Here is a 16,678-nt window from a genome sequence, read left to right on the forward strand (position 1 = left end):
ATGTGTAATAATCACAAGCCTCTCCTGGTTATTTATATGTAGTAAATGATACTAAAAAGAATTGGTAAAGATAATTAAGTCCTGGGGAAAAATCCTGAAGAACTTAGAGCACAGCTAGTATGTGAGGTTTATGTCTGTGTGTGTGTGTGTGTATAAGAGAGACATGTTTCAATAATCACTATCACTGCTGATGTTACCAGATTAAGAACAGATAGATACACATTAGAATTGAACACCTGGCTAGAAAGATGGTTTCTCAAAAAGAAATTTAGAGTTTGGGATCATTGTTGAAAATATAGGAATAATGAAATCTTATTTAAAGATTTGTAGGTAAAGTTTATCAAGGGTTAGCAGAAAAAAAAATGTGTTTACCTCAAAGCTTGTCAATCTGGTTAAAGAAGCTTTAAAATGGAAAGTGATGAGGCAAGAGAAAATAGTTCACATACAGTTACCATGACTAGTGTTACACAGTAGTATGTACAATATAGGGTGAAGACAAGTAAGAGACCGGACAAGTAAAAATATCCAAACCAGTGGTAAAACAAAGAGCCAAAGATATTTATATAGAAATGAATGAAAAATTGGCAACAAATAGAGTGGACAAAAGAACTCCTAATACAAAGGAAAAAAAATAGTCCACCCCATAGGAATCACTGAACTTAAATGGAATGGAATGGAATTCATGTCTGCAATGTGATTCTGAAAAGACTTGATTTATTAAAAATGAACAGACTGGGTAAAGGGGCTGAGTAATAACTTTTTATAAAAAAAAGATATACCCAAAGATGGCAATCCAGGTACAAAAAGGGGTTGTGTGGGTATTGAAGGCAAGAGATGTGGCAATAGTGGAAGGTGGCTTATAGGACAGGGATGTTGCCCTATGGGTTGGCATCATATGGTGAGGGTAAGGTGGACTGGAAAACTGCAATAGGAAGGATGCATGCCCAAGACATTGGTACCCTAGGACATATTGTTCATTACCCCCATCCTAGTAATTTTTCACTCAAACAACAAACAAGGAGAAAAGCACCTACCAGAGTTTGAACTATGGCATGATTGGTAGCATTCATATGGGCATTTAATGGAAAAGAGCATTCTCCATCACAATAGAAAGCAGCATAGCCCTCCGGAGCAATAATCCAATCCTAAAATATGTCCACAAAAAAGATAATATTAAATGAATATATCTGTGTGAATTATTTCATATGTAAATGACATACACTGCTCTTTACCTTAAAAGTGCAAAATTAATAAATACTTGAATTTTCAAAGAAATAATGTTCAAAGGATCTTTCAAAATTTAATAGATTTTCATTAAACAGTTTTCTCAGTGTTCTCCAATAATCAATCGTTGAAGGATAACTTCTATTGTTTGTTAAATTTAAAGTTCACAATAAGATTATAAATCAAATTTTCACTAATTAACTCTTTTCAATGTTCCCAAGTATACTTTACAAAATACTGTTATTTATGTCATGTTACGAATAATACTGTATTTATGTGTGTGAATCTGATAGGCAGCATAGTGCATAAAGAGCTTCCCTGAATGTTTGAAACACCTAAGTTAAAGTTTCACCTATGACATATATTGGCAGCCTGATCCTAAGCCAAGCAACAAATCTCATTGCCCAAGGTAACTTTCTAAGACTAGAAATTGTAGGGAAGGTGTCTATCTCAATTGGTAAAGGAACTTCTTCTCAGGGATCTTCCAAACATCAGTGAAATAATAAGTCTGGTAAAAAAGAAGTGTGTATATATGTAAATATTTGCCTATTAATACATATCCATGAATATTTTGAAACATTAAGCAGTATTCTGAAATTTTATTTAGATTCTTCTACACTTAAAAATGTTCTTTAATTTTATTCCAATGAGTACTCCCTCTAACTTATTCATAACTCCACCTCTCTTGAATTGCTGTAGTAAAATAACAACATTAACCAATACCACCTTAGGATGAACTTCCAGAAATGAGTCTCTCCACACTTCATTAGCAAGTAAGCCACTTAACTAGATTCATCACCCTTAACACTGCCAGGGCCATGCTTCCAGCTTGATGGAACCTTCAGAAAGTTTGGCTGCCATAGTCTTCAACAACCCAGGAGTATAGCCCATAACAGACTTCATAGGAGGACCATTTATAACATCATAAATTTAGTATTATATATTGTAAGCTTTGTTGTTGTTTAGTTGATCATGTCTGACTCTTTGTGACCCCATTTGGGGTTTTCTTGGCAAAGATACTAAAGTGGTTTGCCATTTCCTTCTCCAGCTCATTTTACAGAAGAGGAAACAGAGACAGAGTGAAATAACTTGCCCAGCGTCACTAAGGTAGTGTGTCTGAGGCTGGGATTTGAACTCAGGTCCTCCTTACTCCAGGCCTGCATTCTATGCAGTGCATCACCTACCTGCCCATATTATAAACAATCTTAGAGCTTATTTGATCACAGTCACAGACTCAGAGCTGAAAGGGACCTCAAAGGCCATTATGTGATAGATGAGGAAACTGAGGCCTAAAGAGGTTAAGTGACTTGCCCAGTGTCACACAGGTAGTAAGTGGCAGAGAAAGCACTGAGCTCAGTTTCTTTGACTCTAAACCTAACACTCTTTCCACTGTACACTACTTAATTTTGTCAAGTTCAAATGGAATTTGAGAAGAAAAGAAGCATAAACTTAGATGATCCTCGTTGCTTCCTGAAAAAAAAAAAAGTAATGTGTTCATTTTGAATCCTGGATATTCAGACAAAAATGTTAGGCCTCCACACATGTCCCCCAACTCCTAATATATATTATTTTAAAAAATGCCATGTTCCTTTTTAAAGCTCTCTGTGTGTGTGTGTGTGTGCATAATTTATTGGAATTGACCCAGACAGAATGCCTAGGAAAATGAAAATGTTTAATTAATTAAAACAATTACTACAGGCCTATGTTATATCTTATCCATGTACAAATATAGCACTTTCTCCATTAAATGTTCAACATTAGTAGTCAGAGTTAAAAAATAAATTTAATTATTCATTCATGATTATGAAAGCTTGGATATGAAAAGTGCTAAGGACAGTTTTTTTTAAAAAATCCTGTTAATAAGGAAGGATATTTCTAAGACTAGCCAATTCTAAACTTTCCATAGTTTGGGGAATCAGTAGATAGTTGTATGCAAAAACCTGCCAAATTCCAACCTCATTCTGTTTCTAAACAAAGCTAACCCCCCTTCTTTTTTTTTCTTTTTTGCAACTATCTATATATCAACATCATAAACATTCTCAAGGGCAAACATTGTGGTGGATGGATTGAGGTTAAAAATACTGCAGACCATGGTCCTACTTCCCTTGACATTGAGGACATTTTATTTTAGTCTGTTGAGAAACCCAGCTCTGTCATTCAACAGGTTTTGTGACTTATGGATAAGTTATATGACCTTTTAGGGCCTTGGTTACCTCCTCTGAAAAAATAAGAGGTTGAACCCTATGGACTCTGAGGTTTCTTACTGTTTTTGATTGATAATTCTATTAATATAGGAGGGGAAAACCAGGCCAGGTTGGAAAATGGAGCAGGTTACAGGATAATCAGAGTGGGATCAGTCTTATGAGTAGTCTCTGAACTTCCAGTGTGAGTGAAATGGGGAGATGCAGACTGAATTTCTTTTAATTAAAAAGAAAAAGCAATCTATGAGTCTATCTTATACATGGTATAGTCAAGGGCTTTACCTCTCTTCCTCATTACCATATTTTAGTTTTTCCAGGGTCGGGACCATCTGTTTTGACAACTTTTGGCTGTAATTAAATGACCAAAGAAGAAAGAAGCAGCAAGAAAAAAAAAGATACAGATAACAGATAAGCTTTAAGTTATGTCATCAGTTGTTTACAATTAAGCTCTAGAAAAGGGGAAAATAAAGATTAGTACACAAAAATTCACAATAACTGAGGGGTTGGTTGTGTTCAAGTGAGCAAAGAGACTGACTTCAACTGACTTCAGCATGCATTTTATTCTTACCTGCCACCCTAAATCCCGGAAGCTTACGTAGAGTTCATGCTTCTTGCAGGCTTGTTTTTGTTCACTTGTATTATAATCTGGAGAAAAACAAAATTAAAAATAATATTTTAACGATCATCTCAATACTCACTTTATAGGGCCTCCAAATATCAAAATATCCCACTTAATGGATCCCATTTATGAGATCAAAGACCTAGAAGGGACCTCGAAAATCATTAAGTTCAATCTCTTTATTTTGCAGAATGGGAAACTAAGGCCCAGGCACTTTAGGAGCCTTGCCCAGGGTCCCAGAGCTAATAAGAGTTTGAGGCAGGATTCAAACACATGTTTTCTTAACTTTGAATCTAATGTTCTATCTTCTACGCTATGCTAACTCACTTCTTGGCAAAACATACAATGAAGAAGTCTATCATTATCTATTGCATATTTTAGAAGAAAACTGGAAAACTTATTCCCTTTTGAAGCTTGTCAATGAGAATCCAGACAATAATTGTTTAGAAATAATTTTGTATACCCACTCTTGATCCAAAATAAAATGCAGCTGTGCAATAATTATAGGAGAACTGTCTCTCCATAGACTCTATTTGCTAAACTTGGCTCACACATCGGATTGATAATACTCCAAGAAACTATTCATTTTGTTTCTTTTTGGGCTAGTAAAGGGAAATAGCCAAAGATTTAGAGCAGGGGCAATTCTGATTTGTTTTTGAAAGAAGTTGTTTCCCTCCCCCATCAAAATTAAGGAGTTTCTTTTCTCAGTGATAGACTCTGATGAATAACTGTAGTTAACTAAGTAGTAAAAGGTACCACTCTCCAGATGAATACCCTCAATTGCTGGTGAATGTGTAGAAGTAAAAAATTAAGATATCCTGTAAGGGCCCAATCATCTGTATCTAGCTGTGAATTCAGTGCGTGCTTTCCTTGATGTCAGTCAGAAACTCTAGGAAACAATGAAACTTCTAAAGTCTTTTATCCTGTTCTATTACTGAGGGGATCAACAAAAAGGGAATAGGAGCTAACACATTTCAGACTTTTGACTCTGGGACTTGTCCTTCTTAAGATAAATTGAGTGATGCCAAAGAGTAAAATGATGCTCTCCAGGAAATTATGCTGGACCCTTAAAAACAGTGACACAAAATGCCCTATATCATGCTTTAGAGGAAAAGAATTAAAGATAAGTCTAGTATCAGCTTTTAGTATATGTAACTTTTGAAATTCAGAGTAGAAAACAAAATTTCCGAATGAAAACCATGTGTCTAAGAGATGTTCCTGAGGCAAGAATAGGGATGTATTAATTCATCCCTTTCTCAATTAAACGATTAAGAATGAAAATCATGCAATGTATTCAATAAGATAAACTAGATGCATTGGATAAGCTATAAATTCAATGTATAATCATCTAAATTTCATATCCAGAAAGAAACAGAAAATTCAAAGTATATTCATTTTCTCTACTCAGCCTTTTATGTAGAGTAAATGTTATATATAATGTAACATCACATAAAGGTAACCAGCAATGAAATTTACAACAGAAACCGGTTCCAAGGATCCAGTTTCACAGAGCTTTAGGACCATATGCTTATTCTGTCAAGAATAAAAAGTAATGGATAGGGAGAATGAGTAAACTTTTTATTCAAGGCGTCCAATTTTGCAGTGAGGTTAGAAATCAATAGATGGCAGAAAAAGCTATGGGAGAAAAGGCAAGGAAATTAGAGTTGTAATTTAAAAAAAAAATTGGCAGGCCACAGAAGATTAAATGAAAATGGAAATAAAGCTATTGTAGATGAATCTTCCCTTATGAGAAGGAAAGTCCTAATAGTGATTAAATAAAAATTCTCTGCTGCCACAGCAGATGCCAGAAAAGTATTTCAACTTTCCTGTACCTAAATGTAGTCTCTGAAACCGGCAGGCATTCCTCTGTTTTGTCTCTTCATGGCATGTTATTGGTAAAACAGGGCCAACAATTGGAAAACACTCTTAAGCAGCCAGATTTTCCTTGTAACCAATTTTTGGAACCAGCACAAATTTGAATTTTTCCCCTTAGTCATTTTGGTCATTTAAAGAGCATTTTGTTCTAGGAGAAAATAAAAAAAAATGCAATGGGGAAAAGGAAATACAAGGAAGTTTCAGAGGAGAAAAGAATGTTTTCTGCTCTCTCTAGGGCTTACCTAGACTGCAAGTGAGCCCTTGAATGAATAAACGTTAACAAATAAGGCCCTGTCTGTTTACATGTGTGTAAAGGGGTGGGGGTGATGAGGGTGTGTGGAACAAGTATGAAAAACAGTCCGTTTAACCGTTTTAGTTACTTTTTTTACTTTTTTCCTCAAAAATATATAATCTGCCCATTTGGTGGAATGATTTTAGGTAAATTTATAAAAAGGAGGGGGAGGGATTCCTAAAAGAGAAATGAATGTTTAAGTGCACTTAAAACAAGAAGTGAACAAGGTATAATTTCTCTACTTTAAACACTGAAGCCAAAGAAATAAGTTGAGCCCTTCATTTCTAAGTGGAAAAGAAAAGAAGGAAGGTAGCCCTGGCGTCAAGGAAAGAGTTCCAATTGACAGAACAAATGAAATTAACCTATTTAAGAGTGGAAAAGGACAAAACAATGAGAGTAATCTTTGTTCAAAAACGGAACAGGAGCCAAGGTAGCTCTTCTGTTATCAGTCTACAGTTCAGCAGCTGCTTTGGACTAGTTCTCTGGAGAAGGCTCAGTAGATTTTCATGGAGTCAACCAAAGCACAGGGGAGAAAGTCTCTACAACTTTACTCCCCTCCCCTGACAAATTTGCAGCTCCTCAAACTCAGTTTCTGCCTTTGTACTGGCTATCTCTCATGCCTGAAATGTTTTGTTCACTCACCTGGCCTTTTTATTTCCTTCAAGACACAGCTCAAGTCATAACTTCTATAGAAGTCCTTTTCTAGTCTCTCTCCCTTCCCCAGCTGTTACAGCTTTTTCCTCTCAGAATACCTTTTACATATGCTACATCTTGAGTGTACCGTTATTTACAAGTTGTCACCCAGGTTAGAATGTTTATTCCTTGAGGACACGGACTACTTTTTCCCTGCTTTGGTTCCCCAATAGCCAGTGCCTGATGCACATCTCCTATTAAATACTTGTTGACTAACTGCTTGACCCACTGACTTATTGGAATGGGGCTTAAAATTGTCTCATGAACTGGCTAAAATTTATAGTTCTGAGACAAGGAGCTCACTTTGTTGAGATCCCCACAAGCTTAAAAAGTTTTAGAACTGTGCCAGTGTTTAGGTCTGTAAGTCTGGGTTTTATTCAATTCAGTTTAGCTCAATTCATCTGAGAATTCCAGAACATGAGTGTCTGCATGAAGAATAGAATTAATAAATGCTTGAGGAATTCTTTAGTTTGTTGAATGTGATAGTTTCCATTTATATGAAGCACTGTTGTTCGTTATTTTGTTTTATTTTTTAACTATCAGCTCCTAACAGTTACATTTCCATTTAGTCTTTCACACGTCTCTTTTCCACCTACATACACACCTCCAGTGTTGTTCCAATGTTGGAATTCAAATTAGGAAATGCCAGTTTTTGTCTTACTCTAATCCAAAATTAGAGATGTTGGGACAAGAGGAAGATGGAAAGAAGATGTGAGATCCTGCAGGATGAAGATCATAGACTTAGTTTGTATTTAACCGATCTTTTCCCTATCAAGGAGAATGACCTTTACTGTAATGGAATTGAAACTGAAGGTAAATGAGGAGACATTAAGAGATTCTCAATGAATTTAAATGGTCATTCTGGGAGGATCTACAGTCAAAGGTACTGATAGAATTTTGTGAGATTCAAGACAGCTAAATGCCAAGATTAGTCATGAAGGGAAGAGATTAGAATGTGAAACCATTTGAGTTTCATTTCTAATCCCTGTAATTGTAAAAAAAAAAAAAAACCAACAGCATTATTTAATGAGTGTATTATAATCATTGAGAAAGGGAAGTTGGTGTTAGTGGGACAGCAGGCTCAGTGTAAGTCTGTAGTGTGATGTGGCAGCCCCAAAAACTAATGCAAACTTGGTCTGCTTTAGGAGAAGAATTTCCAGGAATTAGATGGTAATAGTCCCTGTGTACTCTGCCCTGGTTAGATCCCATTGGGAGAACTACGTCTAGTTCTGGGAACCATAGATTAGGAAGGACACTGAGAAATCAGAGAGTCTCTCTAGAGGAGAATAATCAAAATGTCAAAGGGCCTCCATTCCTCACTCTGTGATGACCTGTTGAAGGTGCTGGAGTTGTTTAGCCAGGAGAAGAGATGACTAGAAGAAGAGGGCAGGATGATAAAGATGTCTGGAAGTGCTTAAAGGTTGTCTGTCATGTCAGAAGGATTAGACTTGTTCTCTTTAGTTCAGGAGGACAAAACATGTGGGATATTGAAAATTAACAGATCACAGTTGAATATAAGGAAAACTTCTTAACAATTACAGGCCTGTTCAAAATTGGAGTGAACTGCCTCAGGTAGTGTTGAAAAATGCAAGCAATGGATGAATGACTATCCATCACATGTATAGTAATGGAGATACTTTTTTGGATATGGATTGGACAAAATACCTGAGGAGGGTGTATTCATCTCTGAAATTGTTTGATTCTGTTTGGTAATCACTGAGCCAACAATGCCTCACCAAGAGGAGATCATAGCATGTTAACCTCATAACCTTTTTTGACACGTTTACTGGACTGCTAGATTAAGGAAAATGCCACAGTGAAATGACTGAAATCAGACATTTACTCCTCGTGATGCCCTGAGAAGTCACAAACTATTTGGGTTTCAGTTTCCTCCCTCTGTAAAATGAGGGAGCTGGATTAAATGGCCCCTCAGGTCCCTTCTACCCCTGTGTCTACAATCCAATGATGTAACAGGATATGAAAAGGGATTCAAATATTCTTTGGTGCAACTCTTTCCACCTAACCCTAATCTACCCACAGAGGTTACTCACAATGTTTTACTATGAACTTCTTCTCTGTCCTTTTCACTGTTGATCATTTGTAGATTACCTTCATAATAATAAAATATCACAAAAATATTTCATCTTCTACACTGACTCATTTCTGTTTATGTAAAAATTCACTCACCTTCATACTTTACCTATTAAAACACCTTTTTGAGTGTTTTATTTCCCCCTCTGCTTTATCACTAAATATTGAAAAGGTCTATTATCCAGACACAAACAACCTGATTTCTTGTCTAATATTGTGAAAATATGAAGTCACAAGCTACTTACCATAAGTTCAGCACCTACTATAGTGTCTTGCACATAGTAGGCACTCAATAAATCTTTGTTGAAATGAGTGAATAAATGCATGAAATGATCAAATTACTTTTTCTTTTCTAAAAAGTAAATGGTGGTTCATATTAGATTAATTTAACACTCCAAATAGTGTTGGGAAACTGTTGAAATGTTCTGTGCTTTTTCTTCATGTGTTTTATCCATCTCTTGTTATAAAAGTACTTTTGTTACTTAAAGGTGCAAGGGGAGGGCTAAATACTGTATACCAATAAGGAAATGGACTTTGTGTGTTTCAGTCTCTGGAATATCTGTCAGACTCATTATGAACCTTAACGATAAATATGCAATTGTGGTTTTTTTTTTTGACTTGTAATTTTACAATAAGCTAGGACTTTTGGTAGAGGTGTGGGTATTAGTTAGGATGGCATGTGTTCGTGAGAGGGTCTGGATCTCACTATGGAAATATCTTCTAACTATGCAAATTGTTATTCACATAACTGGCAGTCTTACGGAGTTGCCTGGTAGTACTTATAGGTTAAGTGATAAAGCCCATTATGATAAGTCAGTATGTTTCAGATTCAAAACTCAAACTCTAATCTTCCCAACTTCAAGGTTTATACTCTTTCCACTCTGATTTACTATCTACTAAACTACAACTATTCTATTACAATTGAGCAGCAATTTTTCTTAACCTATTTTGTTATATTAAAGCAGACAAGAGAAATGTAAGAAAACTTAACTTAATTTTTGATCATCCTATTTAGAAAGAAAAAAATACAAGATTGTGAAGTATATTGAAAAAGGAAGGATTTCATACAACATTTATTGTCATGATTTTTATTTTTTTTAGTTTTGCTGAATGGCTCCCTGCTCCCTTTCTTTTCTGTTCATTGTTAAAAATGAATGGCTCATTGAGTGGAGATAGGAAGATGATATTTTGGGAAATATGGGTGGTATATAAAGAAAAGAAAAAAGAAAGGAAGGATTTTCTAAAGTTATCTCTCTCAAAACAAGTGATGAGAATATATTTCAACCAAATGAGATTACTTTTAAGGAAATTTTTGTTATTAAGTGCTAGCTTGATTTGCAAACTGTAAAAGTTGTTATTTATTCATTAAAAATATTGTGGAATCTAAGTCCAACATAATATGGATCTATTTAAGATCCTTCTACAGCAGCTCAGTTGCTATACGTGCTAGGACAATAGACACAGAACAAGTTTTCATGGCTGGACAGACTCTAGACTGGTTCCACTGGTTCTATTTCCAATATCCATTTGGGAGTTTTGTACACCTAATGGCCTCCAGACTTTTTTTCTGATTATCCTAAGGCAGATCTTGAGCAGTGCATTTTAGATGCTTTAATATATTTTCCCCATTTAATTGTTAAGATTATTGGATAGAAAAAGTAGCTGATACATATTAATCGATTTCATTCTACTTAGAATCACACTTGTTTTTCTAGAGTATTCAATAGAAGTAAGGGATGACTGAATACAGTAAATAATAGAGATGTGGTATGTCCCTTTGGGATATTTGGGATATTCTAGGAGAAATGATAGCTCTCAAGAAATGTGACTGAGAATACTGGCTAACCCTCTATTGCTGGTGTAGGAATACTTTATTTTGCCAAAGAACCATATTATGGTGCTGTTTAAAGAATGACTTCTTAAAGTGGAAGTATATTGAAAAGTTCGGATAAAATAATCCTTAAAAAAAAATCCACAGTGGCTGTGGAAAATAAGTTGTCATTTAGAATAATCATTGTCTCTCATCATTTGGCCCCAAGAAATATGTTGAAAATGAAGAAATAAGCCACAATCTATGTCATAGATTTGTTTGTGTCGGCTTATAACAGTGACACTCCTAATTGTTTGGGTATGAATGATCCCTGTTAAATTCATGTCCTCTTCCATTTTTAAAGGGATTCTTTGAATTTTGCTCAAAGCCAGCTTTTGAGGAGCAGTTGGTTACATGTACTAGACTAAAATAGGAATTTGTTAGAATAACATGCTTGAGGTTTTTTATGTAAATAGTCAATTGAAAACTCTGCTTGTATTCATTTGTCCATTCTGGGCAACTGGGTGACTCAGTGGATCAACTGCTGGGTTTGACTTCAGGAAACTTAAGCTCAAATCCAGCCTCTGATACTTACTAGCTATGAGAAAATTAGTATTTACACTTACACTTTGTCTGCCTGAGATTCCTTAACTGAAATGTGAGGATAATAGTAGCACCTATCTCACAAGGTTGTTGTGAGGATCAAATTAAATAATACTTAAAAGTGCTTAGCACAATCTGGCATACAGTAGGCACTCAGTAAATGCTTATTGCTTTCCCTTCTCCATCTACCAGGTCAAATTGCAAGCACATTGATATCATCTGTGGACTTATGCCTTTCCATAGATAGAGTGTGCAGTAACAATCAGATTGTTTTGATAAAAGCTTTCTGATAATAAATTCAACAGCATTTAATATGCATAAATGGAACTAAATAAATAATAAAAAATAAAGATAACCTGTTACTACACTGCTTCCAATATTGGAAGGAATTTCATCTGCTTTAAGTACTAAATGAGCATTTTATTCTGAATTTATCTGCTTACCCATATTTGCTTACCTTGCTTATCAATATTTGAGAGATCCAAGGGATGTTAGCTCTGCACATTGTATGTTTCGGTGATTGGCTAGCCCCTATTGATCTAGCCATTTTATAATTTCATTGCTGTCAGTTTGATATTAAACTGAATCAACATTTCAAAGTAAGTTCTATGTTTTTTTTGTTTGTTTGCTTGTTTCTTTTTTTAAAGAATGGATTACTCAGTGATTCATTGACCAGATATTCTGAGGTTGCTACAACCATTGCTCCATGATTTGATAGACCAAGTAAAGAGATAAAAGAGATTAGGTTTACTATGGCTGCTTGATTTGGAACATGCGGTTACATAATTCTTCTGTTCACAAGTCTAACTACATATGTTGCTATGGTTTCTTCTTACCTCCAACACTGGACGTTCTTGATGAATCCTGGTGATTATTCGATTTATTCCGATTCTGATTTTTCCTTTTGTTAGCTGCTCTAACTGACCGGAGAAGGACTTCACTTGCCTTGAAGAATGCAACCATGAAAGGCTGCTTGGATTGAGGCCCATGTCTTCCTATGAGACCAGCTGATTTAACATTAATACTGCGCCCTAAAATGATATACATAGATCATCATATAGCATAGGAAATGCAAAAGGAAAATAGGCACAGGCGGGATTCTCCAACAGAGCCACTTCTAAAGTAAATTTTCATTTCATTGCCAAGAAAACACTTAACTCGGGGCAGCTAGAAGGCGCAGTGGATAGAGCACAAGTCCTGGAATCAGGAGGGCCTGAGTTCAAATCCAGCTTCAGACATTTGGCACTTACTAGCTGTGTGACTCTGGGTAATTACTTAACCTCAATTGCCTCACCCTATCCCCCTCAAAAAAAAAAAGATAACACTTAGCTAACTCCTAATATGACATTTTGAAGGGGGGAAATATCACTAAGAAGTTTTCTAATAAAGGATGCATATTTGTGATGATTATGTACAGGCAAATTGTTTCTTTTGTAGATTAACATAAGAGATAATAGGATATAGAAATAATTAAATAATAGAAATAATTAAAAGAGGGAATGCACTGGAATTAAGAGGGTTAGAGAAGGCTTGTTGTAGAAGGTGGGATTTTAGTTGGAACTTAAAGGAAGCCAGGGAGGTCAGTAGTCAGAGAGGAGAAGGGAGAGCATTCCTGTTATGGGGGACAGACAGATAGAATGCCTGGAGCTAAGAGACGGAATGTCTTGTTTGTGGAAGAACCATGAGGCCAGTATCACTAGATTGAGGAGTATTATGCAGTAAAACCATGATTTGCATTTTAAGCCATGTACAACTTCTTTTGACTTCTTACTAGCCATAAAGTTTCAGTCTGCTTTCATTTGCCCATGTGTGCTGAGAAATAGCAAACTAATTAATCATGTTGCTGAAGAATTATCCTTGGGAAAATAAATATATAAAATAATGCAGAGGGAAGTGAGCAGAACCAGGAGAATAATTTACACACTGACTCCAAGGTACAAAGAAGGAAATTTTTAAAAAGAATTTTAGAGGACAGGAGAAGAGACATTTTGTTACTACTTCATAATTTTAAAGATAAACTTTAAAAAAACAGATGTTCACAGTTTCATATATGATCTTTATTATTATGCTTTGCATATTCATATGTTCATATTTGTTAATGATTATTAAGTTTATGATAAAGGAACATTTAAAAAAGAGTATGATTAATAAAATAATAATATATCCTTTAGCCAAAGAGCTATTATCATTAGTTGTCGTTGTTGCTGTTGCTTAAATCATACACTCCATTGCTAACCATTGGCACAGTCAAGAAAGAGGATTTATTTTCATTGTATATTCAATGCCAAGAACATGGTCTACTGGAGTTAAGAAATGATGTGTAATTAAAATAAATATGACAATTCAATTTGTTAAAACAATAGCAGGAATAATATAACCTACAAACTGATAGTTTTATGCCACCCACTAACTAAATGTCCTGTCATTTTTTTTCCTAAAGTACATTGAAATGATACTAGATATACATCTGGAATCTGAGTATTTCAGAGAATCTGCAGCTTAGTTCAAATCCTAACTGCCAACCTAACTGGTGACCTTCACCTCCTACCATTCCAACCTACCTTCTATGATTGAACATAGGCCTTTCTGATGTCCCCCTGGTACTGGTATGGAAATCCAGGATTGGAGAAGATGATTTGCTCCAAATTCTAGTCAACTTACAGTTAAGTTTTTGAAATGCTGTCAGGATTATCAGACTTTGTCTGTAGGTCTCTGAGCATGTAAAAATCTCAGGAGAATCCTAGAATTGGCCTTTCAGTCTAAAAAGTCTGTTTAGCCCAAGACAGTATCACCTTATTTAACCTAACTCATGTTACAGAAAGTGTTTCCCAGCCCCGCTTATTTCTAGTGCTTTCCCTCTTTCAGTTATTTCTTATTTATCTTGAATATAGTTGATTTATTGATATTTATTGCAAGTCACTTCTTCCATTAGATTGTGAGCTTTTTGAGGGCAGGGACTTTTGTCTCATGTTGTGTCCCTAGTGCTGAGTCCAGCTGCTGGCATAAAGTAGGCACTTAATACATGTTTTTTTTGACAGACTGACTACTTCCCACTTGTCACCAGTTTCTAGGCAAGTATAGACAGAAGACACTCCCCAACATCCTAGTTTTAGCCTAGACTCATACTTACTGAGCCCCAGAATTCATTTAGTCAATTCTGGATGGAGAGGTGACCCAGTGCTGAGGACTGCAAATGTCAGTTAAAAAAGTCAGATACCCACTCATCCCACCCCTTTCCAAGTAACTACATGTCAGCATGCACTAGTATCCTCTGGGAAGGACTGAAATTTTATAGGACCAATACAATTCACATTACCAAGCAACTATATATGGATGGATTCTCCTAATTAGATATTTTTCCCTTTTTGAAAAACATAACTACCAATTGTGCGTGATTGCTACATTGCATCCAAAACAAATGATCTAACTATAAATTTTGTTTCATCCAAGTGAACTAAGGAAATTGGTACACTATGAAATGTGAAAACTCTAGTTGCAATAAATTTGAGGTTTCAAAAATGCATGTACAGAAACTACTCTGGACATAGAACTTACCCAACATTCAAGAGTAATATATAATAAGGTTTGAAATCTATTCATGATTGACTCTGGTTCTCCTCCCGAGGGAAGTACATATTTTATTAAAATATTTATTCAGTAAAGACAGTGGAGGAGCCTGACTGTGTTCTCAGACCTGACCCACCCTAGAAGAAAAGCAAGGAAAACAAGTCCCTGAAATGGCATCAATGACATTTTAGCAAATAAACCCTTGCTCTTAGCAGAATTTATTTTGGCAGCATAAACACTTTTGTGTGTATGTGTATTATGCAGGACCCTCCGACCGTCAGGAAACGAGACAGTGTCATGTGAGGCTGTGCAGCTGTTCGAGGGGGACACAGAGGTCCTTTAAATGTGAAGGTATTGGTAAGAGAACATTGACTTGTCTGGGCAGCATCAGTGTCCTCAATGATTGTTCTACGACATATTGGAAAAATTTTCTCAAGAGCTCCATGGACTAAAATGGTCATCTGCCTTCCAAATGTGTACTGCCACTAGGCTTCATCCAGAAAGAGAGAGAGAGAGAGAGATAGAGAGAGAGAGAGAGAGAGAGAGAGAGAGAGAGAGAGAGAGAGAGAACTCACAAATAACCAGGGCTGTAAACCTTAAACAAATAAGCATATAGGTTTCCCTTTTAAATGCAAACTTACAGTGGCTTTCTGCCAGGGTCTATATTTCTTAGAAAAACTCTATCACTGGCATAAATGAAAGAGGCAGTTTGATTTGTGGCTAAAGCAGTTTCCATTCTACTTCCACTGTAACAAATGTATTAATTCAGCTCAGACTTCCTCCTTCTGGCAGCCCTTTTGCTGTAAAAAGAGAAATTAGAAGTCCCAGCCAAATACCATACCTTGAACTGACCCACTTCAATACATAAACACTTTTACAACATGTTTATTCAGGTGTAGCACTTTAAATTGGTTTAAGATGTTTCCAGTGACAGAGAGCTCAGCAAAGGGAAAAAAGAAGAACTGAGAAAGTTAACAGTTATGGAATAGAATAACTGGCAACCTAGACTGCGCAACTTTGAGTCTCTCGTCTCTTTCTCTCTCTCTCTTTCCCTTTCCCCTTCCCCCTTCCCCCCTCCCATCTTCTCTCTCTCTCTCTCTCTCTGTCTCTCTCTCTCTCTCCCTCTTTCTCTCATAGTAAAATGTAATTTTGGAAGCTTTCATTTTGAGTGTGTGTTTTAATGGAGTGTTAATTTAACAGTAGCAAAATTTGCTGCTTGTATACATTTATGGTTGTAGAAATCAAATTTACAATTTGATGCTTTGACTATTAAAGTCCAGCAAGATATTAAAAGTAAAATGCAGTTAGGTCTTCTTTCTATTTGTTAAAATAATCATCAGCATGCTGAGAGGGAAATAAGCTCTCAACACTGTTCCCATCTTCCTTTAGATTTAAAGAGCTTTAAAATATTATTCCAATGAATACTTTAATTTTTTATTGGTATGGGATTAATACTTTACTGGCCTGAATCACTTATTAGATTTATGTCCTGAAGACTGAAAAGATGTGGGTAGGTTACAAATCTAGGTTTCTTCAACTTTACAAAGGTGGATATTGTGTGAGAAGCAAAATACCCTTCAAACTAATGTGAACTCCCTTTAAAATAACTTTTAATATTATTAAGTTTCCTCTTGGTTTCCTTTTGACTTCAGCAATGAGGTGGCTATTAAGATTCCACAAGTTAAGATTTGCTTAGTTACCCC

General features: G+C 35.7%; 1 protein-coding gene across 1 annotated transcript in view; it reads right to left on the reverse strand.

Moving 5' to 3' along the window:
- Positions 1-16,678, reverse strand: part of BMP5 (bone morphogenetic protein 5) — a 180,375-nt gene that overhangs the window by 12,818 nt on the left and 150,879 nt on the right. The window contains exons 4-6 of the mRNA XM_027852929.1: positions 12,245-12,439; positions 3,994-4,070; positions 1,035-1,145 (exon numbers count right to left, since the gene is read on the reverse strand). Coding sequence (XP_027708730.1) covers positions 1,035-1,145; positions 3,994-4,070; positions 12,245-12,439 — 383 coding nt within the window. The remainder of the gene's footprint in view (positions 1-1,034; positions 1,146-3,993; positions 4,071-12,244; positions 12,440-16,678) is intronic.

Source organism: Vombatus ursinus, unplaced genomic scaffold (assembly GCF_900497805.2).
Source record: "Vombatus ursinus unplaced genomic scaffold, bare-nosed wombat genome assembly UNPS02009835.1, whole genome shotgun sequence".
NCBI classification, from domain to species: Eukaryota; Metazoa; Chordata; class Mammalia; order Diprotodontia; family Vombatidae; genus Vombatus; species Vombatus ursinus.